Source organism: Dysidea avara, chromosome 8 (assembly GCF_963678975.1).
Source record: "Dysidea avara chromosome 8, odDysAvar1.4, whole genome shotgun sequence".
Taxonomy (NCBI): Eukaryota; Metazoa; Porifera; class Demospongiae; order Dictyoceratida; family Dysideidae; genus Dysidea; species Dysidea avara.
The window spans coordinates 14,532,852-14,560,378 of record NC_089279.1 but is presented as its reverse complement, the minus strand read 5'-3'; the positions used below and the strand labels follow the sequence as shown (position 1 = coordinate 14,560,378).

General features: G+C 36.4%; 2 protein-coding genes across 2 annotated transcripts in view; one reads left to right on the top strand and one right to left on the bottom strand.

Annotated features, from left to right (window-relative positions):
• Positions 1-4,454: 4,454 nt before the first annotated feature.
• On the bottom strand, positions 4,455-27,055 carry LOC136262916 (uncharacterized). Its single transcript, XM_066057332.1, has 38 exons — positions 26,853-27,055; positions 20,046-20,150; positions 17,238-17,442; positions 17,091-17,189; positions 16,885-17,038; positions 16,721-16,828; positions 16,569-16,658; positions 15,258-15,397; positions 15,071-15,193; positions 14,894-15,022; positions 13,041-13,134; positions 12,804-12,977; positions 12,569-12,749; positions 12,358-12,443; positions 11,816-12,298; positions 11,512-11,700; positions 10,729-11,103; positions 10,394-10,492; positions 10,222-10,338; positions 10,040-10,168; positions 9,799-9,981; positions 9,593-9,750; positions 9,458-9,539; positions 9,142-9,400; positions 8,950-9,089; positions 8,045-8,252; positions 7,760-7,905; positions 7,579-7,704; positions 7,472-7,527; positions 7,095-7,420; positions 6,861-7,036; positions 6,469-6,812; positions 5,914-5,971; positions 5,744-5,860; positions 5,581-5,699; positions 5,348-5,535; positions 5,079-5,295; positions 4,455-4,987 (listed from the first exon to the last, which is right to left on the bottom strand). The coding sequence occupies exons 3-38, from the start codon at positions 17,330-17,332 to the stop codon at positions 4,642-4,644; spliced, it is 6,114 nt and encodes a 2,037-aa protein (XP_065913404.1). The 5' UTR covers positions 17,333-17,442; positions 20,046-20,150; positions 26,853-27,055; the 3' UTR covers positions 4,455-4,641.
• Positions 25,426-27,527, top strand: part of LOC136262915 (uncharacterized) — a 317,270-nt gene continuing 315,168 nt past the window's right edge. Inside the window, exon 1 of the mRNA XM_066057331.1 lies at positions 25,426-25,547. The gene's annotated coding sequence lies outside the window, so the exon portion shown is untranslated. The remainder of the gene's footprint in view (positions 25,548-27,527) is intronic.

Sequence of the window (27,527 nt, the reverse complement as noted above, 5' to 3'; positions counted from 1 at the left end):
CTTATTAATGTTCTAAAACAATTTATCAATAACTTTGCAAAAGTATCGAAGGTTCAGATAGAAACACTTTAACAGAGCAGTTAACTATATATAGCTGAATAGCTAGAACAGTCAAATTTTGTATTTTTTTGAAGCCACAGTGTACACATCAAGACACACGGTAGACCATTTAAATTAATAGTGTGTCGTGCGGCTCAAGAAGCCGGAGCGCCACACCGTGAGTATATTAACAGGAAGAAATAAAACGAATGTTTCACACCTATGTAGCTCTGTGATCCCTGTACCAATTGGAACCAAATTTGTTACAGAAGTGCCGGCCAGTTAGGGGAGTATACATACCAAATTTGAAGAAAATCACTCCAGCCATTTCCGAGATACGATCAAACACAATTTCATTTTAATTTTCTTTGTATTTTTCATCTTCATTTCGCACACTTCACAAAATCCTCCATAAAACACGAATGCGTGCTCGGGTCGGGCTGCAATTTGGCACACTTAAAGGGCTCATTAAGGCAGATCAAAGTACCAACTTTGGTAGCAATCCGATGAACATTCACAGAGTTATGACCGATTACTTGGGTAAAATGTGGTCGAGATCTGTCACGCCCACGGGGTAAACCCTTGGAGGAATGAGTTGAAAATTGATTTATAGATGGAGTGACCATCGTAGGAGTGCCTTTTTGTGGTTTGAAAGAAATAGAGATAAAGACCATGGAGATATGACACAAAATCCAACCCGTGTCAAAACTACGCGATCGAATTTTATGAATAAAAAACTATTATTTTTCACGCCTACCAGGCAAGGCGCTTTTAGTCTCGTGCCCAGACCGCTTTTTTTCTTATTGTGTGGGGGCGCCCCCACACAAAAAGAAAAAAAAGTGGTTTGGGCACGAGACTAAGGAGCTTTATCAGTGGCGTATCTAGACATTTTACTTTACCTGGGCACTGGGTGGGCACGCCACTTAGCCAAGCAACACATATACACATGCCCATCTTCATAATTATGGACATCAATATAGCGTCTAAAATAAGTTGTGCATCACTATCTATGTGCTATACCTACATTAGCCAGTGGCGGATCTAGGATTCTTAAAAGGGGGTTTCTGAAAATTGGTATAGCTAAAAAAGGCATCTGATGGCAATTCTCCAGAAAATCATGAGATTTTAGAAGCTCTGAGAGGGATTGTAAGCTATTTTTGGTTAGCAATTACAATACATTCAATGCTTTAAACTGTAAATAGTTACTAAGTACTATAGCTAACTATAGGGCAAATATGGTGACTACAAGCTGTAGCTTTGATTGCTCTATTAGAGTAGTTACTTGACTGCTCTATTAGAGTATCTCGATCGTTTTTAATGCAGTGGGAGATGAAAAGCGAAGTATTGCTGAGGGTTTAATAACTATAAATGGTGTTAGTTAAGTGCAACTGCATGCATGCTGCTGGTACATAGTTGTTTGCTATGACAAATTGTCAATACAATAATGTTTATGTATTGAGAATGCCACTAAGCTAAATTTAAAAGGGGGTTTCTATCGAAACCCCAGAAACCCATCTAAATCCGCCACTGTTAACTGCATGCAGGATAACTAATAACACCCTACTTGATACAAACGCTAGCTACTATCATCTTCTTCACACACAGTACACTGGAGGAAACTTTGAAGTTTCACACAGCCACATCTCAAAACGTCTCAAAAGTTGCTCTTGTCTGTTCACATCTTCGTCTTGAATGGGCACTATTCACCACACATTCATTTGATCTGTCACAATGCTGCAGTTGGTAGTCATATGATCTTCCTTCTATTAAGTGCCTTAATTACATTGGCAATACCACAATCAAAACCAATGCAAGGTCGCCGTTCTCCTTTGGAAAAAAGGCTTGAGTTGACATGGATTAGAGCTACGTAAGTTGTGCTAGTTATTCTTTACAATCATCATTGCTATAAATGGTTACTCAACATTGATGTTGAATAGCATTTACCCGAGCACGATTCAAATTAACTAGGGCCCAGGCCCGAGTGTAGATACACCACTGCACTTTATATAAGCCAAAATCAGTATGTAGCTGGAATAATCACATGAATAATCATCATAGAAAGTCCTTGCAGTAGTACATGTACAGAAGAATAGGATTACAAACTGCCACTGAGTTATGATTCGAAAGGCAACTACGTGTAGCAAATGCAAGATAGAGATACTCTAATAGAACAGTCACCCTAACAGAGCATTCAGTTACGTTTATAACTTACTCCATTATATTACATTGCAAGTTATTCTGTAGGGAATTCAGCTACAAACAGGTAATCTGATAAACAGTTCAGCTACCAGCAAATCACCCTGTAGAGAGTTCACCTAGAAACAAGTCACCCTGTAGAGAGATCAGCTAGAAGAAGTCACCTTGTAGAGAGAGAGTTCAGGGACAGCTACAAAGAAACCATCATGTGGAGAGTTAAGTTGCATATATCATCCTGTAGAGAGTTCAGTTACGAACAGATCACCCTGTTGAGAGTTCAGCTACAAACAAATCACCTGTAGAGAGATCAGCTAGAAGAAGTCACCTTGTAGAGAGTTCAGCTACAAAGAAACCACCATGTAGAGAGTTCAGCTGCAAACAAATCACCCTGTAGAGAGTCTCGGCTACAAAAAGACCACCCTGTAGAGAGTTCAGCTAAAAGAAGTCACCTTGTAGAGAGTTCAGCTGCAAAGAAACCATTAGGGACCTGCCGATTATGCTCATTATTTTACCTATTATGTTATGCTGCACTGCTCAAAAATTTATGTATTATTCTTAAAGTAATTAATGCTCAATATTTACCTATCATGCTCAAATTATGCTCAATATTTATACTTCAGTTCCCATGTTTTTCTAATAGCTTTACACTTAACAGTAAGTGGTTGAAGCACAGACTGTTTAATTTTGTTAAATACATGTCACAGAAAAGAATGATAAACTCTAATAGAACCGTCAGCCCTATATGTATACAAATTAACATGTAGCTAGATTGCAGCTCTTATACTACACTAAAAGATTAGTACTGGCTGGTGACTCTATAACTAATCACTTGATACTGCCAATAGAACATTTAGAGTCACTTTTATGTCTAGCTCACTTTGAACTTTACCTTTAATATTATTTTGTGTGTGTAATTAAGCTATACAAATTGTAAAATTCACACATACTTGGCTAAGTGTGTAACATAAATCTTATTAATCAATCAGATTCACCCAACGATGCTAACATCTGTCTAGTGTGTATCAATAGTTGGATGGTGGTTTATAGCCACTTAAATTTCACTGCAATATTATTTTATTTCAACATTAATATGTTATTTACTCTTGGTACTACTATCACTTAAAATTCATAAATCCACATCAGCCACAAGCACAATATCAGATTTACTGTTAATTGCAGTTATTATGTTATAGATTACAAAACTAGATGTATGCATAATAGAAATATTATGATTATATGTGTGCAAAAAGAACAGCTAAAAATTAACAGCAGTTTTAATTAGTGTTGTACAGATTTAATCTGTCTAAAGTGGTACAGGATCTTCTTCCTAACACGAGACTCTGAAATACCCATCTCTTCCAGATCTTTGTCTTCATACATAGAAAATTCACCTCCGTCAATTGTTTCATCTTCTTCAAAGAGGTGAAGATATTTACCAGCAATTTTCTTTTCTTTAAGCCAATCACACAGTTCCTTGTGGGTCATGTTCATGGCTTCTTGACTTGGTAAAACCACCAATGATGGTGAGACACTAGCTGCAGGGCCTGACGATGTTGCAGTTTGCGTATAGGTTTGCAAAATGACCTTCTTTAGGTCAGGATTCTCTTCAATTTTTTGAAGCACTACATAAGGAGCACCAGAGATGAAGCAAATGTACAATAGTTAGGAAACTATTATACTAGTCATCATAAAGAGTAATATCCACCCTGCATGCATACTGTTTTTACATTATGCCAAACAAGGCTGATGTCACTTCCCCTCCTAACCCTTAAACTTGCATTATTGCAACAAAAATGTACAATCATTATTAGTAATGTGTGGCTATAAAAAACTGTTTCTAAAAGCTTATGACTAACTTTGTGAACCAGTTTTGAATGAATAACACATGGAATGTTAGCTATTTTTATGAATGTTATTCATGTGAGTCTTATATATATATATATGTCGTGATATCCTATCGATCAGATCAAACAGTGCCAATTACAAATGGATACAATAAAGTAAGAAGGAGTTATCAACCATTTGTTGAAGGTATTCGTTTTATTTCATCTACACACTTTGTTTCATAGCAAGTTTAGTCCCAATACTTTTGTCATATCATAAACATTTAGGTATTACTACATTTGTGATTACTATCACATAAACTGGCACCAATTGTGTAACTACAGCCGTATGTGTAAAATAATTATTTCAACTGGTTGCTAGAGAATAATGTGTTGTACTCAGAAGTACTCAAGGCAATAAACAAACATGAAACTTCTATATACCATGCATGTATCTAGAAAACCTTCTATATACCTCATGTACATGCTGAAGTTGCTTTAGGCTGTAAGTCACAAGCTGTTCTGTAACTATTATAAGCTGTTCACTAACTTTTGTGTGACACAAGTGACAATCATAAAAACTTCAATAGTAAGTGTATAGATGAAGGTGGCATGCATGCTGTGTTCTCAGTAACTTACATTCATCCTGTGACATCTTCTTCTTTGTCTCATTAACTTCTACGAGTGACTCTTCCATATCAGATGTGTTGTGGTGTAACCATGTTTCACTATCACTTTCCTCTCCATCACCAAATTGTAGATTGACGCAATCAAATTTGAGCCAGTTATCATCATACAGCTCCTCCTCATCTTGAAAGTGTGGTAGATATTTCCATAAATCTTCAATAATTTCTGTCCACTTGTTCACAGTTGTTGTTGCAGATTGTGTTTGTAAATTAGCAATTCCTGTTGTGACTTTTATCTTAAGCCTACAATGACACAAAAAAGCAGTCATAATAGACTTTTATTATGATATAGCCTATGACAATAAACACCTTGCATAGATTACATTATACTTACTTGCGAAGAGCCATTCGGAATTGAATATAATGACATACTAAAATAGTCTTAGGAAGAAGATTAATAAACTTTTCTTCCGGATCACATAATCCACATTCTGCTAACACCACTATGATGGACTTCCTAAGGTCTGCCTGACTGGTCAAGTGTTGTTCAGCATGATTCAAGCTCTTCTCAAACTCATCAAGTTCTTTGAGCAAGTTATCCAATCCAGCAGCTACATTAGTAAAGCCTTATACTCCCTACAGTATGATTGTAACTGTATGTACCTGAGTACTTCTGAGGAATTTTTCCAAGAGTTTCGATGTCCTCCCGCTCCAGATGTTTGAATACAGACATGGGAAGAGAAGAAAAGTCATACAGGCCACCTTGTAGCCATCCAACAAACAATCCCATACACTTGAACAACCGCTTCATTTCTACGTCACCAAGAAGCTTCAGCTGTGCATCACTTATACTGTAAGGAACATTAACAAAAGAAAATCTCATTAGTTTTTATTACCTTTGAATGCCAATTTCATCAAAGACTCTTTGCTCTTTGTTGTAAAATTTCTTCAAATAGTCGACTAGTTTAACATTCAGTGTAGCATCCCAGACTTTGTCTTGGTTACGTAGAATGTCCTGTAAAGATTACCATCATGGCATGTGATGTTATTCATACACACCTGAACGAGATGTCCCATCACAGTCCTGAGACCAGTAACTACTTCAGTAAAGGAATGATAAGTAGCAGTACGGAAATGAATTTCAAAAGTTCTTCTTGTTTCTTCCTTCATTGAATCCTGTTACAAGTGTGAGTGTTAGTGCACAAACAACAGCTATTTTTAGCTGGTACCTTGTATTTGTTTGGTAACTCTTGAGCAATGGCAGACAGATCAATAGCACAGCCAGGACTACAAGGGCAATTACACAATACACTAACATACATACTACCATGCTTTCTCATACAAACACTTCATAAAATAGAGCGCTTGATTACATAAGCTGAGGGGTCAAAGATACAAAGAAAATATTGGTCTTAAATACTACGTCAAGGTACTACTTCAGTACTATGTTGATCATTTCTGTGTACATATATTTACCCTTCAAACTCTTCTAAATACAAAGCATTTAGCTACCAGTAACATTATGGTGAGTCATTTGCATGCAGATGCTTTCATAAACTTCAGCAAATGATTTTAGGTCACATGTGCTCCAACTACACTATCAACCATCCTATGGGATCTTTATCCACACAGTGATGTATGTAACTAAAATATAAAATATCTGTTGCTAAAACTAAATACCAGGTCTTGATTAAAAATCTTTTTAAAAGTAAATGCCTGGGCTTTTACACAGAACACAGTTCAGTACTAACACACCAGAGCAAATAACAAAGGGATAAGCTCACTTGTTCCCCAGTGTAATTTCATTTGGTGAATTTCTAAACCTGAAGATGGTTCTAATGCTGTCCAACTGGATTTGTGGTTTTCCAGCAATATAAAAAGCCACTACATTTTGTTCAAGTTGATCTAGGTCAAACAGTGGACTAGACTTAACACCATTATACACATAACAGCTCTTAATCAACTTCAAAAACTGCTGCTTTCCAGTACCCCCATCAGAGGGAGCAATGCAACTCTGACTGGTGACTTCAGTAGGATGAGATTCTGGTAGACTATCAGGTAGATATTTCTGGTAAGAGTGGGTAGCATGACCAAATATACTGTTCAAGAAAGAATTATGATTTCCAATCTAAAGGAACAAAAGATGACGTCATTTGATACCACTATATAAACTTACAATGTCCATCAAGACAAGGTAGAGCCAGTCATTCTTGGTGGTATCTTCCAGACTGACTAATCTTATCAGAGGAGTTTCTTCACTGATGCGGTGGACGTCACTTGGTTTCAATGCTTTATTGCAAGTGGCATCTCCAACAACTCCACCACTGACTTTTAGATAGCTATTGTATCTCTCTGAAGCACAAAATAAAGAATAAGTATGGCAGTCAACCAAGACAGACTTAAAACTTACCAATAATTCTTTTGAACAATTCTGTAAGATGATCACAGATGTTTTGTGTGTATCTTTTAGTACTGAGGTTGATCACATTTCCAATAGTGATCTGTTTTGCTCTTTCATATGATACCAGATGTGACAATTGGGTGTGGATCCACTGGTAGAATTCTACCAAATCTGGAAGAAGAGCTCCACCTACTTGTAACCTTTCATATTCCAAAGTGAAGTGATGGAGGGCAAAGAGGTAAGTAGGATTAAAGTTACAAGCTTCTCGAGCTGTAACAAGGCTCTTCATGTAATCATTTTCTGTAATCAAATGTGGGTAGTGTTGATCAAGCATTCTGTATGGTTAAAAATAAAATTTAAGCAGTTTTTTTTGTTTTACCAAGTACCTAAAATTCTTTAATACTGGGAGTGCCCATACTGAGTGGGTAGAATGGTTCTCCAACTGTGCAATGTTAAAGCTCAATCAACAAACAATACAAAAGGTATCGCATACCTCAGCTTGCAAGTTAGCTTTAGCAGGTTCATATATGTGCTTGTGCCATGCCTTTTCATAGGCATTTAGAGCCTCTATATCTACAAACTTCCCTCGAGGACATGGGAAACTGTTATCTTGAAAGAGCTAACAAATATTTACATGGTATATCAAATTGTCAGTATGTTCACGAATTACTCACCGTAAACAGCATGTGCATGGATCTCATAATAAAGAATGATCTTTCATCATCACCAAATCCCATGTTGGTCCTCATATGCAGCCATACAGTTCTCAGTTGAGTCATACAATAATCTCTGATGGACATCCAATCTGACAGTATCTGACCTACGTATATCACAACACAAGTTTAGCAAATATTCACAAATGTGCTTTGCTACTTAGCTAATATTTTACAAAAATAACTGCACATTTAAACATTTTTTTGCAATGTAATTAGCCAAGAAATACATCTGGCACAACTTACCATTAAGTTTCTCATGTGTTTCAGGTTGAGTCAACAGTCCAACACAGAAGGCACCAAAGTTGGTCCACAACATCAAATACCATGAGTGTAAACTGAGCGTACCTCTTGTGGCATGTGGTATATAATCCTTCCTCCCATATTGGCCATCTTCATTTAACTCACACCCACAATCATACATTAACCCTCCTTTTTTGACCTTGTTAGGATACTGTTAAAAACACATGCATGATATTATGAATCACAACAGATACATTTTTGACCTAAAACATACAATAACTACAATGAGTGACACTAGAAGCAAATATACCGCTGTGAATATGTAAATTTATTAAAGAAGTAAAGTACATTGATGGTGCATTGTACTAAAAGTTTACTGAATCACAGTTTCACTTATAGCACAAATCATACATAGATCTACAACACAAAAGCTTAATTACTAGGATTGGAAACGGAAGTGGTATACGCCATAGTTGTGTACAAAATTTCAATGTTTCATCACAACCTTTGATGCATGTGGTATGTTGAACACATGCCTCTGGCCCAGTCTATCCAGCAGAGTTGCCCTACTTGAAGGAGTGGTATAAGGAGGTGCTTGAGATGCTGAAGCCCCCCACCCCAAAAGAGTTACTATGTGCTGCTAAGAAGCTACTATATTTAAATGTAGGCAAGATGGAACAGCAAGGGGAAGGTGTAAGCATTTTTAAAAATCAACAAGAGGTGGCCAAAATCATACTAAGGAATAATAAAGTTGGCAAATCAAATACTCTAATGGCACAGTCAACTACTCTTTGTCTAGTTCTGCCCTGCTACTTTGCATTGAGTGGATAGCGTGTACCAACTTTTAATTTGTTTTATAATTCCAGTAACATTAGTGTAAATATGCATAACTACAGTAGTTATTTTACCATAAATCCAGTAAGATGAGAATCATTCAATTCTCCAGGACAAAACATGTGATACCAAATATGATTACCATGGCTTGGCAGAGCAAATGCCACTGCAATCATATTAGCTAGTGCATGACGTAGATCAGTATCTGATGGGTCTACACATATATGCTGTTAAAATTTATTTCTTCTAAAGTAAAATGTACACACCTTCATTTCTCTGAGGATTGAAAAATTCCCAAACAGCATCTTTCTTTGGTGCATTGCTGGGTGGTTTCCTCCTTTTTACATGACCTTCTTTTGTAACTTCCAGCATTTCAGCATTTGGGTTAAGAGGATTAGCAACTTCTTTTTTCTTGATCATTTTGGTGGGATCAAGGAAACATTTTAACACATTAAGGTGCTCTGGTGATAGTTTCAACTCCTTCTGTGCACTCTCAAGGACAATAATCAGTTCTTGACTGGTTTTCTAAATGATGAAGGCAAGAAAATACTTCACACAGAACTGATGCATTACAATATTTACCTTGTGGCAGTAGAACTCATAATACACTCCTAACCAAATCATCTTACGAACACATCTTTTAGCATCATAGCTCTCATCATTACTGTCAAAAATGGATGCTACATTACATGTTACAATATTACAAGATGCACTTACAATGAATTTACGAAATTTAAGAACTTTCTCTTTTTATCTGCGGTAAAGTCTTTCTCCATACTATGCAGATGACCACATACTTCCCTGTACATTGTGGTAAACACATTCGGACTGCCAACAACAAAGGGGAACAAGTGACTTGTTGGAGGAGGAGAACTCTACAGAACATTATACAGTTAAAAGTGCATGTGTCTAATTACACAAACCTTCAATTGTTCTCTTATAGATTTAAGGCATTCAAAACTGCCCCACCATTGTTTATTCTGTTCTGATAACAGGCTTAAGACACCTCGTGGACCATGATGTTTTTTAATCAGAAGCATCAAAAGAATGTCACAATGTGGTTGGTGCTTTATTAGGACATTAATCTCATCAGAAATTGCTAACAACTGTACACAAAATGTTTCACTAACAAACTGTCACCAAATATGGCAATATGGTACATACCTTCTTCATGCTAATCTTATTATCCACGTCAAAACTATTTACTACAGCTTGTAGTATTACTTCAATAAGTGCTTGTCTTTCAATAAACCAAAGAAGCTTTTCTGCATCATTGAATACTTCTTGAAGTTTCTATAAAAGAAATACCATTCATGTCGCTATACTATAGCAAAAGTAACAACAACCTTATCAATGGTGTTTATCATGGTCACCAGCTGTGATGGGGTATACTGGCAGGTCTGCAGCTTCTCCAGTAAAGTGTAAAAGTAGAGATGTGTTAATGTCTGCTGCATCAATGGGTTCTACGCACATTTGTTAGCATAATGCAAGGCAAATACATGATAAGTGTTACCCTACTTTAGTCCCTTGTGTTTGTTGAAGGTACGGTGGAATGTATTCGCTCGGAGTAGAACCTGGACACCGCTGCAGGATGGTCTCACCAATACAAGTACACACCTATACAAGCAATATCACTGCATAATTCTACCATGTACCTGCTGTTCTCATTTTAAAATTTCAAAATGCTGCATTTAGTAAAGTATGTATGTATAGGTATGAATGTCACTCCTTTACCATATCTAAAGCCTAATTTTCTGATTACAAAAATGTGTCACGTAAAAGAAAAGTAAAATAGGTACAAGATGAATGTGTATAATTCGTGATACACTAAATACATAATTATAATATATTACCTCTAATTTATATAAATTTAGAGGCTTGGAAGCTTTTCCATTCTTGCTCCATCCCTTGCAAAGGATCTTGTCTAGATGAAACTTAAATTTGGACAAACTGATACAATTGTCCAACACTGAGTCATTAGATTCTGCCACATGTCCAGTTTGGACAGAATGTTTCCAAGTAGTTTGCTTATTAGCAAATGAAATAAAATACTCAACATCCTCCTTGCAATACAAACTATCAGTTTCAGGAAAGAAGTGAGAAATCAGTCCCTCCAATATGTGATAATAAGACTGCTCCTTCTTGACTTCTTCAAATTGTGGACTTTGCATCATAACACTGAAACAAATCATAGTCTGCTCCAAGTTTAGTGGTACTTCACCTTTAAACTTCAAATAAAGAAATCAAAAAATAAATAAGCTATGTACATATAGCACTTGCACAAAAGTCACTGTTTAAAAGCCCGGTAGGTGTATGAAAGTTACCTATACATTGGGTTGCCATTTACATTTAATGATCAACAGAGTTCTCCCTGTTCATTACTAATAAATCACTATCTATAAGTGATCTACATGTATGTATAGACTCCTTTTTGTGAAATAATTCCACAGCAAGGTTTACAGTGATCTGTGGTTAATAAAGTTACCATTTAATATCCCTTCCCTAAAAATACATTAATTCTATGTCTACAGGATGATTATGTGTACTGCTTTAACAATCCATTATCAATTACACAGCATGCATTACAATGAATGCTCCGTATATTGTACGCTTACAGATATACAACACATAAATACCTCAAATTTATCAGTGAAAAACTTATTGCACATGTAATTAGTGAAGACAGAAGCACAGTGCTCTGCTAATTCTGTTATCTCATCAAAAGACTGCAAGACCAAGAATGTGATCTCCATCACATGACATTGAGCTTTTGGCTTCTCTGCCAGCTTTGTGCTCAGTATGTTTTTTAAAGAAGTCATTGACATCTGAAAAATACAAAATGTTATATAACAAAATGCATTGATTTTGTATTAGCATTTACATAAAAGTACTAATGGCTAAACAATAAATTTGAAGTGTGATGGTAAGTAGTAAACTGACAATGTCTCTATAGGAGCTGTACCATTGTCGCAACCGACTAATCCTATCATTTTTACTGTACACAGCATTAATGAGTACAGCAAACAACGACTCGACCACAAATTTAGAAATGTTCTTGCTACCAGGAACTGCTTTAGTTGCTTGAAGTGTAGAAACAAAAGTATACTCCGGGTCTCCAGGATATAGTGATGCTTGATCATCTCTGACTATGTGAAGCTGTCCCAGTGGTTTCAAGAATGCTACCACTTTAGCCAGATCTAACTGGTACAGGTGTATATAGCAGTGCATTGCTATGGGTTTCATTTCACTGTAGGTGTTGAGTACATCAGTAAATGTTAACTGCAGCAGTTTGTGTTCAATACTGTTAGGAGCAGAAGACATGTGCAGAAAATAGTTGGTGAAATCATTGTAGTATTTCTGCCACAATTTTTCATCATTCTGCATCTCTTTAATAGCAACAGCACTCATGTACTTCTCACCAGCCTGTAACAACATTATGTTTTAGTTGAATGAATGTATGACATATGAGAGACTTAAATTACCACTTTTTCTCCTTTAATAGTGGCAGTGGTTTTATCACACACATACTCATACAGTCTTTTCAACATTCGTTCTTTGTCTTGTGAGCCTGTAAGGAGGTCCATACTTATAATTACATGTACCACTTATACTTGTAAGATGCATAATAGCTATGGAAAACAGGTACATTGTCAACATCTGTACAGCAAAGGCTAACACTAAGGTCAACCATACCTGCTGCAAATTCTGAAGCAGTGTTGTCTTGCAATATATCAACATTCTCATTAACTTCCGCAACATTTTGTTCAATCATATTGGTGATGTAAGTAGATACTTCTTTAAAGAATGGAAACTGTGAGGTGTAGCCAACTTTACCAGCAGTATACAAACGACAATCCCAAGTGTTATTAAAAGCCTACAAAAATTGTCACAGATAGTACATATGTTTAAAGAGATCAACCCTACATACTTTTATTTCAGATAACTTGGGAATAGGATAAGCATCAAGCAACTTGAGGAACAAATCCTGTGTGGCACTATCACAGTAGGTGCCAAACAGCAACTCAAGCCCATGACTTTTACTGATTCGGTATATCATGTAAGCTACAAAATTGAAGAATGCTGCCTTGTACATTGAGTCCACCTGTGTGTGTATACACAAGAGTGATGATGAGCTACATGAAGACATTTGTGGTTATACACATACAGAATCTGTTATATTCAAAGTAGATTCTCTGCTCCTAGCAAATTTTGCAGCTTGTTCAAGATGATCACCCATCACTGACGGCTTCCAGTATGATCTAATACAGGAAAGGCAATAATTTAGCTAGCTAACTAGTCATATACCAAAGAAAATGTAACATTTTTCAAAGCACAAGCTATCACTGCATGTGCCATGTTTGTTGTGTAATGAGTACATGTATTAGTTGTATGTACTTGCAGATGTATGTACGTACTCTGTCTTAAAGTGCTTTCTATATATGTATTTAAACTCATTATTTAGTTGCTACACAACAATGTGCATCCAAAGATAGAAACATGCATCCACTTTAATAAAAGAAAAAAATATATAATTTTTTGCTAACATAACTGAGGCACAATATGCTGGTATAATTTGGAATTTTGGAGTGTAGCTTAGATTGCAATCTGCGTGCGTACAATTAAATGCTGTGTTTGCATGTATGAGGGCTATTCCCACAGTGGCATGCACATGTCTTACTGTTGCTGCTGCTTATTATTTTCTTGTTGCTACGAGTGCTCATATTATTGATGTTGCTACATGAATGTTATTGTATGCTGCTAAGTATTACAGCTTACAGCGTACATGTTATTAGGTAGCATGCTGCTACTATTCCGTGCTTGTTATTGCACATTGCTCCTATTGCATGCTTGTTATAGCATGCTGCTACCATTGCATGCTTGTTGTTGCATGTTGCTGCTATTGTGTACTGCTGCTGCTGCTAATTAGTGATGTGCGATAGTAAGTTTGCAACTATATCAATTAATCACGATTAATTGCATCACGATATGATAGTTATCACAATAGTATAAATCCCAATAATAAGATACATAATGTAGCACTAATTTTACTTATTTTCTATGAATACAGGTAAAGGCACATCCTGTATACCCGAATGCACATGTCATGCTAAAATACAGCAAAGTTCAATCTCAGAAAACAATTAGTATACATGATTGAATAAACAAATGAATGCTTTAATTGTTCGAGTAATTCCGGCGAGGTAAGAATGTCTAATATAGGTGCTCACGATAATCACAAGCTATTATCATATCATGATAATGAACCACTGCAATACGATTATCACACTATCGATATTATTGCACATCACTACTGCTAATGTGTGCTTTTATTGTATGCTTCTACTATTACGTGCTTGTTATTACATGTTATTGCTATTGCATTCTTGTTATTGTGATTGCATGCTGCTATTACATGTTTGTAGCTTATTATACTATTAGCATGCTGCTACTGTTGCATGCTTGATATAGCATTCTGCTGCTATTGCATGTTTGTTATTGCATATTGCTATTATTGTGCACATTTTATTGCACACTCATGCTACAATTATCGTGTGTATGTTATGCTGCTACTCTGTGCTTGCTTTGCATACTGTTGCTATAGCATGTATGTTATTTCTGGCAGTTACCATTTACATGCTGCTAATATTGTGTGCAAACTACTGTTATTGAATGCATGTTTGGCAGTAGTACGTAATGCGACTGCTATTTCTACTACTATCATTGCATGCATATTTGTTAAAGTCATCATGCATAATTTTTGCACATCACACACACGCACGCATGCACGCACGCACACACACACATCAATCAATCAAGTGATTTGGAAATGTATCCCTACTCCAGGCATAGGCAAGTGCCAGGTTTGTTCTCACTAGCTTCCCCTGGCAAAATAATAATATTCAAACAAATAGTCCATCTGTCATTAAATGGTTTAAAATGCCACACCAACAATTGCTTGAAATAAAGAACAATTTATTTAGAAACCATCAGTATATGTACAGTAACCACACTACTAACTTGAATTTGAGACAAAGAACATCTCCAACTTTCTTTTCAGTTAAAAGTTTCCTCAAGTAGTTAGACTTGGTTGTAATATCAGGCAAAGATTCAAGAGAAAGTTCATTAGAATCAACATTCAGCAGAATCCTGTAAACACAAACATAAACAAGATTGTATATTGTGTTATGGTAGAACCTTGATGCAATAATCTGAATATTCTCTGGTTCATTTAGAACTGCAAGTAACTGTTTGCACATTGGATCATCAAGTGTTCCACTGGGTTCTTTTGCAGATAAACAAGATTGTCTAAACCATTCCCTATAAAGATCGAACAAATATGTGATGAATATGTAATCACTAAGAATATAAAGTCTATACATACTTTGTATCTACAAGAGAAGAGTTATAAGTCTGATCAATAGTGTCCAGGTAGTAGTGATCCCAACCAGGTAGGAACAGTGATGGGTAACATGGATCATAGAACATCATTGCAGAGAAGTGTAGTAGAAGGACAAACAATTTCTGCAAGACAAAAATTGTATTATGAAATTATCAATTATTATATAACCCTTATGGGTGCAAACAAAGTTATGTGACCTTCAAAAAGCTCTTCGCATAGCTACGTTGTTGATGTCATTTAAATAATAATAATTCTATGACATATAGTATGGTGCCAGAAAATAAACTTCAACAAACAATTTACACTGACAACTCATTGCCAATTGGTCAGTTGATTCACTGCAAAACAAGTATTATTGATTCACTATCGTAAGCGTATTAAATTTCATGGGTAAAGTTTTCGTGATTTGTCAAAAAGACAGGTTTGCAAGTGTATTAAATTTTGTGGGTATAATTTTCGTGGTTTAATCTAGATGAGCTAGTTTATTTTCTCGAGGATCACGGGGAGCAAAATTTGTGCTTTAACGTCGCATTTAAGGTTTACAACTTAACAGCTTTGGCTAGCTACTCTATTTATGCTGGCATACTTATCTGGGATTAAGCAAACCATTTTGTGGAGTTGACTCACCACAAAGGAATTTTGCCTGCTGGAATCAGAGGAAACGGGTCTTAGATACTTGAACAAGGCCATCAGTACATAGCTATTCATGTGGTGAACAGGTGCCCGTGTCATCATCAGCATATCTATGGTAGCTAACGCATAAGGAAAGTGTATTGGTGGCAACGGTTAATAGGTCTACTCGAGTTGAGACGTGAGTTTCAAAATGGATTAATTTTCGTGGATCAGCTGCAAACCACAAAATCCACATTTATACACCACAAAAATTTCTACGCTTACGGTATTTGATTGTGAATCAGGACATACACAGATCACGTAATTCAAATCACACTTAATGGAAGCAACAAATATGACATGATGAAAAAGCCCATCACCATTGTTTCATAACTGGTAAGCCTCTAATGATACAACTGTTACATAGTTTTTCCCATGTACAGCCCAATGAATAAACCTACTGTTGATATATGGTTTTCAGCTTATGGAGTTAGGCAAGACCACCCTACCTGGTCATTCATGCCCATTTGTGTAAACACGTATTACTCAAAAGTTTTATATGCATTTAAGGGTTCTAAGGAAAAACAAAAATACCAGTACAAGGGTAGTATAGAACAACCTATGGTATTGACTGATTGCCCCCTCCTACAAATACACTTTGAAGAACACAACATTACTGACATTAGATCTCTCATTGACATGTTCAGCTTCTTCAATCATTATCCTAATGTGATTAACAATTTGACGACTGGTCTCCTGCATGTTGACGATCTGAAAGCATAAAAGTAAGATGAACCATTATTTGAAGATATACAAATTGTAGCTATCTTTACCAAGACAAAAACAGTTTGTTGATGAGAGTCTACAAATGATTGCAGCTGTAATTTGAAAGTAGTTTGTGAGGAAATACTTGACAGTTTACAAAGGAGTAGGCTTTCAGCCTAAATGGTGTGTAATAAACAGTAATAACTGTATTCATATGTATTAATTATACAACCTTTTCACAAATCAAATTCTCAATCAACTGCTCTGACTTTTGGAATTCTTCAGCTGTAGATAATGCAGACCTCGGATATGCAGCTGGTAGTTGGTGAACCGATGAATTAGATCGAGTATAACAAATCAGTTTTGTAGGCAGTTCATTTTCACCACTAAATATGAATTTTAAAATACAACATACAACATCAAAGTGAGACTATATACCTTGTATTGAGCATGTGAACATGTTTTGCTATCAGTTCCTTTATATTGAAATGTGTCTGAAAATTCAAATAGGTCTCTAGATAAGAAATCGGAATGCTCCTAAACAACAAATACATTAACAAATTAAACAAAGAGTATTTTACATACTTTCTCTTTAGTATTGCTGCCTCTGGAGTCATTAACTGCATCAGTTTCTTACACATAAACCTCACCAACCATTGTGCAATTAAGGCAGTTACCATACACGCTCCATCGCTAGCTCCTAACGTTTTAAACTGATCTTCTTCACAAGTGTCATAATCAATTGTATCAATATCAGGTGGGGCAGCTCCAGTGTATACCAAATCTACAGCTTCAGCAACCCATTGAGATATAGCAACTGGTTCACAATTTTGTAAAAGTGTGTGTGTACCTATCAACCTAACTATCTATACCTATCTACCAGGTGTCTGGATTCAGTGGAATGGAATGGTGGATTGCAATGATGGAATGGACTGGAATTGTGGACTGGTAAATGGTGAACTGGAATGGACTGGAATGGAATGGTGGGCTGGAATGGAATGATGGAATGGAACGGTAATTAGGTAATTTCAATTGGTGGTCACCTCTTTGTAAGACCACCTTCTAACAAAGACCATTTCTTTATAAAGACCATTTTACTTTAATGTTTAAATTGCTGCTATCTTGTTGGCTTAGAGTGTATATGCCCCCATAGGATGGTCTTTTAACATGTCTAGTCATGATATAATTATGATTTGTAACACCATGCAAAAAAAGCTTGGCTGTACAAAAATGAAATGTCCATGAAACTAAAAGTAACTGATGACTAAAGCGTTGAGGCCAAGAAATGAATGTTAATACCAGCAACTATATATAAAATAATTTGGTCCTTTATCATTGACTCATGCGGTCTTGCTGCATTCTTAATTAATTCCCTGTAACTCTATAGTAATTTGGCTGCCTTTTCTCCTCTACATTGACTATTGGAGAAGGTACCAATTTACTAGCCAATTTGATTTATAGTGAATTAATCAAGAATGCAGTCAGACTGCACGAGTCAATGATAATCAATGTTATATAGACTATTGTAAATTATAGTTAGTTGCCAGTATTAACATTTATTTCTTGCGCCTCACCAGATATTATGTAGCCCCTAGATTTAGTTGTCAGTAACTTTTAGTTTTGTGGACACATCTTTTTTGTACAGCCAAGCTGTTTTGTATGGGTGTATATTATTGTATCATAAATCAGATATCACTCTGACTTTTCTAGGCATAACATGTGGGCGCACAATTCATCGATAAGACTGTCTCATGGGGATACACTCTAAAACAACAATTTAGACATTTAAGTTAAATGGTCTTTATAAAGAGGTGGTCTTTATAAAGAGATGACTACTAAGTGAAATTACCTAATTACTGTTCCATTCCACGATTCTATTCCAGTCCACCAGTTCAGTCCAGTCCACCATTCCATTCCACTAAATCCAGATTCCCTTCATCTTAACCAAACTTCATTATGTTTAATAAACTACAAGCCACTTGGACTGTCTGGACAATGGAGGTGCCCAAATAAGGGAGGTTTCACTGGGTAAGTAGAATTCAAGGAAAACAGGAATGGGATGGTTGCCCAAAGCAATGTATGCTAGCTTTTGCCTACATGATGGATGAAGTGTTGATAGGCAGTTTAGTGAGGCAATACGTTAATGTATAGCTACTACTAATTGCTGGGAACAGGGTGAGCCATCACTTGCACATATACAAGCACCTGTTCCCAGTGCCATGTCTACACAGTATTCTTTATCTGGGTCATGTCTACCTTTGACAGAAAATTGTTTTTTTTTTCTCCTTCAATGACCTTGATATGTTCTTTGGGTATTTTCCCTGCATTCACACCACAAAATTTAGTTTGTATAATGATCCAGGCGATTGTAAGCTACACTCAATAATTTGCATTGGTAGTAGTTTTCCAGTTTCTCTGTCACAAGTTGAAAAATTTCTACTAAATTGTATGCTTTTACTCTGCTAAAAACATTTCTTTACTATGTGGATGCCTGCTTCGGATACATTGTTTGTATTATTCCCCTGTACAGGAAGTCCAGACCTGTAACAGAGTGCCCACCCATCACGGTGAGGCCACAGATTGGAAGTAGTGTACCTATCTTATCAATAACTCAGTGATAAATTCACTAAGCACTAAACTTTGCAATATAGCTATATATGGTAAAGATCTAACAGTTATTTGAAATGGCTGTGGACACACTGCACCACATTATTGCTGCTCATCTATATTTATACCCTGTACACCCTGCATGCCTATTATAATCAGCATGATTTAAAGCAAGGTAATACTCAGTGGTGACATTTATTGCAAGGACAAAAAGAACACTTAATTAATAGTGTTAGGTATAACTCTTGATGAAACCTACAAAGTACTAAAAGAGGAAAGTGCATAATGAAAGAAAAGGTATTATAAGGGCTTTACAATAAGATACCTCTAAACAGGGAAAAAATGTACACAAAAAGGTTGGCTATACACAGACTTTGAAAACTATGATTAAAATTAATTACGATTATGATTACTTTAAAATCTGTAATTGATTGTAATTGATTGTTGATCCCATGCTTGCTATAGAGAGTGAGTGAAAGCACTTAGTGATTTGTAACAACAAACTTGGCATTGTCAGATGATGTGTACTTAGTTTTGCAAAAGTGTCATGTGGATACATGTTGAGTTAGTGGCATACATCACAAGGAAGAATGCAGGCAGACAGACAGCTTTATACATATTAATACAAAATGGGTGTTTGTGAACAAAATGACCAGCATTAGTTAATACACAACGTACTTGCTCAGATGTTTCCTTGAGCACAAGTGATATATTGTCATATGCGGAACTAATCTGTTAACACATAAAATTATATAAAATAACAACTACCCATGTACACATGCTGACCTTGTCATTTAACCATTCTCCTTCTAACAAACATGCCAGATCTTCACCGTTACCTGGTTCGCAATAAACTTCATTGTAATCATCATCACTGAGAATGTTCTTAAGCTGAGTATATACGTATAGAATATTATGTAGCTACACAGTATGTAATAATAATGGTTTTACAGATAAATGAAAACACCAAAAACATTAATTTTCATCTTTTAGTCATTCAGGACTTCGTTTACTCTTGCTCCATTAATTCTAAGCAAAAGTTTAAATAGCCGTCTCAGATATACCAACAACTGTATACATTGCATGTGCATTTTGGCAGCTAAAAGTAGCTGAGAATGCATCAGAAATATGCAGTGAGATAGCATTTGCTAAAACGATTATCTAAATACAATTTTTTTGGGGGGTTTCAGATGCCATGTGCTTATATACACACAGTAAGCACACAAACTTTTACACCATCACGTTATCACAGCCCAAGTCATTTTCTAGGTAAAGGTCTGACTTTTAGTATATGAGGAGAACAGTATAATAGTGTTAAATAATTCATCTCCTAAATTCTACTCAATGATTTCAAGCAAAATACTACAGTGGAACCTATCTATAATGGTCACTTTGGGACCAGATATATCTGGCCTTTATATACAGGTGGCTGTTATAGAGAAAACCTGCATAAGGTGGTCAGCAGCATCTTAGTGGCTATGGCCGTTATAAATGAATGATTATTATTACGAGGCTCGCGCCAACCGCAATGCAGTAATATTTTAATACAGAAAGGACAAGGTGAGCTTGTTATGAATGTTGGTTATAGCTATTGAATACGTTAAAGCAATGAAGCCTGATAGATTATATAGTATTCATTGAAAGGCAGGAAACTTAATGTGATAATTGTGCATTAATTGAAACGGTGCCGTGGTGCCAGACAGTTATTATTATTATTATTATCAAATTGTTTAAAGGGATACACAAAAGGCATGTGCCTGTACAAGGTGATACCCTTACATGCAATCTTTACTGTTACAAAAATACAATTACAAAAACAGAACAACATACACAATACAAGTACAGAATTAAACAATCACATTAAAATAAACTGTTTCAATCTGGATCTGAAATGTTTAACCTGGCTTCGTGCCAAAATGTCCTCAGGAATAGTGTTCCACAAGAATGCCACGGATACAAAAAAACAATAACGAAAAGCATTGATGGTAGAAGAAAACATTTTTAAAGTTAAGGAGTGCGACCTTGTACACAGTGTATTGAACTCAAAGTAATCACTAAAAGTAATTCCAGTACGCCCCTTCCAAATATCATACAAAATTGACAGTGACAAGAATTGCCGTCTAGACTGCAGGGATGGCCATTGCAATTCAGTTGGCTTAACAAGCCACCATAAAAGGTAGCGACCGCTATATGAAGGAGAAAGTTATGTATACAGTGATTCATAGGCGAATTCTTGGTTGGCCGTTATACACGTTAGACAGGTGATCACTTATGCACTTGTCAATTTCATGCCCCCCATCCCCCCACCCCTGGGCGTCCTGACACCCCAGGTGGGGATTTGGCACTATTGCTTCTTGTCCCCACCCCTGGGGCAATTGGCAGTTGTCCAATTCACTGACCGATTTTCGGTAGTTGCATTTCTAAATAATAAAATCGCACTTGCTATAGCTAATTTTACTAGTTACAGGGCAGGTTTATTACTAGTCGCTTGCATGAAATATGCGCTTAGTCATCCTTGAAGTGTCGTCAAATCCCCTACTATAGGGGTGGGGACATAGTGGGGATTTGACAGCCGATTTTGCCCCATTAGTGGGGAATTTGATACCACGATTTGTCAAATCCCCTGTATTCCACACCCTCCCCCCGGGGGGGTGAGGGGGCATGAAATTGACAAGTGCATTAATGCAGACAGCAATGCATACATTTGTATGGGAAAATATTTGGGACCTCGTGTCCATGGCCGTTATGCAAAGGTGACCGCTTAACCCAGGTTACCGTAACACAGGTTCCACTGTACTTGCTCTGATAAAATAATGCAGTCACCAGCACAATATAGTAATACTACAGGTATGGCACTTGTTCCCCATACAGTAGTATGGCAATGCTGAATGTACACATGTAGTAGGGAACATTAATGCATTAAAAGGTGGTTGAAATAAAATGAATTATAATATTATGTGACCTGCTGTCTGAAAACCCGACTTGTTTGCATTTTACTCAAACTTCATTTTATGACTTTTGTTGTCTAGAGGAAACAACCAATGGGCTGTTAGGTTTCAGCCTTATCTGGTAAGAGCTTTCAGACTTATAGCGATAGACAACAAGAACAGCAAAACAATCGATTTTACAGTGCCTATATGGAAAATAATTACAGGTGCTCATTTAATCTATCATAATTATGTCTCGAGTGCAACAGACTACGTAGAGTGGGACTTGTGTCCTTCTGTTTACTATGAACTTGGGCATTTATCAAGGTACAGTTTTGTGCCTAAATGTGCCCATCCTAACAGATAATTAGGCTGTTCAAACTTAGAAACAGAAATAATAAAGTAATGTTTTACTGCAAAGTACACATAACTCATGTTTACTTCATAGTAAACTGTTACTCTCCATGAAGAGGTGAATCTATTGGTATATTAAATATCTCTGTTCATGTCTTCCTTCACTGTTTACTGAAGCAATTAATATGTTTGCAAACTCATTTATGTAGCATTGCAATCTCAATACTGCAAACAAGCAGTGTTGGGAGTAACGCGTTACATAAATAATGCGTTACGTAATATTATTACTTTTGTGGTAACTAAGTAATATAACGAAATATGCTATAAAAACGGGTAATATAACTCAAGTTACTTTACTTACAAATGTAACGCATTACCTAAGTAATATAGTTACTGTAACGAGTCTAATATTATTACTACAAGTAACGAAGTTACTAATCTCATTAGTAATCCATTGAGTAACGCCTAGCCACAACTAAGTAACAAAGCCTACTGAATGAAGCTTATTCACCAGCTTCTTGCTTATAACCAAGATTTGTACATTGTCCAGCAACACAATCGTGTCACGTGATAAAGTGGTAGTTTCACACATGACAGCTTAAGGCTGTGGACACAACGTAATGTAATATGTAATATTATTATAGTTACTATATTTTATGGGTAATATGTAACTGTAACTAAATAGTTCAGTTGCAAGTAATATGTAATTAGTTACTTTTACAAAGTAACTTGGCCAACACTGCAAACAAGTTGGGTTTTCACTCAGTGGGTAACATATTTTAGCATTCAAGCTGATACATGTGCCTTCTAGTGTCTGCAAAGTAAAAGATGACTGCCTCTTGTTGTGCAATATCTCTGTCTCTATTGAAGCTTTTATGTAGTGTAGTTATTAAGGAAGAATAGTCAGACCTTCTTTCATGGTGTAGGAAAACCCATGCAGTAAATTTTGTAGGACAATAATATAATAGGGACTATAGTTTAAGTATGAACATGTACAGTACCAAGGGCCACAGATGGCTAATGCAATGCCATTTGATCATCAAAAACAAGCCTTCATTTCATACTGAACATTATTATTTACGGTATGGTATGCTATTAAGAAATAATTGATTGGGTCAGATTTTTTTATCAATATACATAGTATTGTGTATATATATAGAGATATAATTGATTAAGTTATGTATTTAAATCCTGGGAATGGCTAATTCTTCTGTCTCTGATTCAAATGCATACACACGTAGGTATATTGGTGCAAACTATTCCATCAGTGTATTAAATTTCCAGTTCCTGAACTGATATTAAATAGCTGGGTCATGATGTATACACTATACACAAAGCAAGTACTGTAATTTTAAAGTCTCAACACAATCAAACAACCACACACCATAAAGCTATTCAGTACATAATATTCATGTGTAAAAAACCTGGTAGATTTTTGGAAAGAAACTTTTGATGTGTAGATTTTTGGAAAGAAACTTTTGATGCTAGAAGCAAGGCAGGGCATGCATTTGTTGTGACACTCGAGCTACGCAGAAGGATATACCTTTATTGCACGATAGTCTGACTCCAACATTGCATGTATGTGCCAATCAATAATTTTTTGAGTTTATGCCAGTTGATTTCTCATACCACAATTATGTAATTTAAACAGCTGTATTAAATTTGCCTGATTACCTATGACTCAACAGGCATGAACAGTTGTAATATTTTAACAGGGATACACTCAGTGAAAACACTGATTTCCAGTGGAATTGATGAATTTTCTTGTGACTATAGCTGTAGGTGGGGGTGGGTACAAATAACAAGCCATAAACTATTGTAGATATTTGTCAGACTGAGAAGAAAGGACTGAATGCACTATGATACTGTATGGGTAATCATGACCATCACAAGAACAAATTCACTCATGTCATACTTAAGCCACACTACCACAAATCACGTTTTGAGTCAACAACTTGAAGGAAACTGATTGAGGAATTCACGGTTAGTATATATAGCAGCTGAGATCGGGTTAGTCCCATTACTGCAAGGTGGCACCAGAACAGGTGAAGAATTCACGTGCAAATTAACTCTGTTTGCGTTGCGGATATTATTGGGTCATGCATATGCATGGTTGAAGTAGAAACAAAGTTCTCAAACCTCGTCCAAATTTTTTTTTTAGCTTTCCTCAGGTAGACATCAGCCCTTGGGCCTCAAGTAGACACATCAGGCAGGCCACTGGTATCTTTGGTACAACTGTAAAAAGCCTAAAATTTACATGGTTCACCTGTAGAAAAGTGAAAAGATCATTGAAAAGCAAACTCAAACATAGCTACAGTCAGGGTTAACGGTTGCTTTAAAAACTGCAAAAATGAAAGAATGATTGTGATCAGCCAAGCTATGAAACAGGGTGCACCCATCAACAATAATAAAGGATGTGGTATTAAGGAAGTGGAGACCAAAATGATTGAGGTACATATATCTAGCTACTCCTTCAAGTTGTGGTTGGCAGAAATATGTGTTTGTGTGGAAAGTTTGCAAAAACACATTTGGTTAAGTGCTTGGTTTCAATGTGGTCAAGGATTCATGGATTTTAAAATAAATTAATTTTACAGTAGCATTTGTTTAGCATTTGTGTATTAATATTTGTAATATACAGGCTATTAACCTTAATAATTTTATACTGCTCTCTCTGTGTGTGTACGTGCGTGCGTGTGTGTGTGTGCACGCGCGTGGGCGTGCGTGCGTGCATGTGTCCATTCTAGTATACCACACGAAGTGAGAATGAGTAGTAAGTACAAATATACTGCCACGTGACCTAAGGTAAAGGTTATATCACATGCTTATCATGTGAACTTCACTAATATAATAAGAACTGAAATTTTTTTTCCACAGATTAATAATAATATTATTAATCTCACAAGTAAATTATATAAAAGATAACATAATATATTTTTGTCAAATAAACTTTGAAAAACTTGAGTCAAGCCCGACTGGAATATAGCTGCTGCCTCCACTCAACCTTCTAGTAAGTTGTTGAACTACTTGTTACTGTATAATTATGCATGATTGTGCCTAGAATTGAGTTTGTTGCTTCCACTGCATACATACATTGCTAACAATAGCTACATGTTTGGAATGGTGCGGCGAACAGTAATGCACTTATATATCTAGTAATGTTGTGTAGTGTGCGCCCCGCGCAACTTCACTACATGTTCCTGCCATACCTGCCTCCGGCTGTTAAACCTGGCTAGATCAATAGCCACTGCATGTTATTGACTAGAGTGTTTTTCATATTAGCAAATCCTCCTCTCTCCAAAAATATCGGCATACGCGATGTCTGTTGGTTTGCTTGTCCGAGTCACCTGAAGCCCGGCCATGCATGTGACAATGCAGAACGTTACATGATCGCCACGTTACGGGTATTAGCTTGCTGCGCCGGCGACTATAAGCTACGAGTAAGTATAGCTTATGGTTTTCCAGTTTGGGAGAGATAAAAATTTCGTACGTACTGTTGATGCCTAGCGTAGACTTGATCGTTGGTGCAATTCACGCAGAATGCTGTTATGTTATTGTTATTGTTGTTATTATCTACTTTACCAGTTAGGCACTGGAGGGTGTACACAGAAGGCAGAGCCTAATGCCGTGGTACGAATCGTTTAATATCAAGAAATTTGCAGACATTTGCTATACTTTTGTTCATGGCAAAATCTATTCTGTTATTCAGAGCTTTGATGATCACCTTAGGCTGCGAAGTGATGTTAACCGATTGTTGCAGTGGTCTCGCACATGGTTGCTTCGGTTCAATATAGCTAAATGTAAGCTGATGCGGATTGGTAACTCTCTCCGTTCACCTACTCTGTGCTGGACAGTTCCACCAACTTACCTTTTGTAATCACAGAAGTGCAATAATAAGTGCAAGAAGAAAAGGATCTTGGTATTTGGTGCACTAAAGACTTGAAACCATCTCTACAGTGTCAGAAGGCTGCAGCAAAAGCCGAGGCAAAAGCTATACAAGTTCTTGGTTTACTAAGAACTGAGGTCCTTCAAACTTTTTTTCTGTTGACTTGTTGACTTTTTTGTACAAAATTTATGTCAGACCTCACTTGGAATATTGTATCCAGGTCTGGAGCCCTTACTTAGTGAAAGATATTGATCTAGAGAAAGTATAGCTACAGAGATGTGCCACCAAGTTATTACCAAGTTTAAATGATTTACCATACGAAGCTCATCTAGAGGGACTTGGTTTATATTCACTGTACTGTAGACGTCAAAGGGGAGACCTAATCAAGGCCTACAAGATATTGAATGGTTTCTATGACATCAATCTTACCTCATTTTTCACTTTGAGTTATATGGATACCGCCAGAGGTCACCACCATAAACTCTTTAAATTTCGATCTCGGCTGTTAGTGAGGCATAATTTTTTCAGCAACAGAGTAGTTAGTTTGTGGAATTCTCTTCCAGCCGAGCTTCCAGCAGATGTTATTTCTGCACCAATGGTAGCATTATTTAAGAAGAATCTTGATGATTTGTGGAGAACAACAGGATATGGACACTCTCAAAGGCCTGTGGCCTAGCTTGACAGTCTTGTGCTGTCAAGCAATTTTTGCCCATTAATAATTATACAACTAAGTAATAAAGATAATACAAAATACGGTTAAAATTACATCATAAATAAATAAATAATTAATGTTCTCAAAAACTACGAGGTCTAGAGACATGAACTAACCAGAGATAGATCCGCCTGTGAATGAAGGCACAAACGTATAATCGTCGTGCCCGTTCGTGCTGGTGATTTGACCATCGTGTAATCCTATATAACGCCCAGTACCACACCCTTGCTTATTTACAGATTGCATGAAGAAGAAGATTAGTGATGTCAGTGGAGTGAAGGTAGGAGAGCCAGAAGCCACTTTACATGTAAACAAGAAGATTACAAGTAAGTTTTTATGTTTGTAATGCCTCAAGTCTCCATGCCAGCTGCCAGTGGATTCATTCACATAAA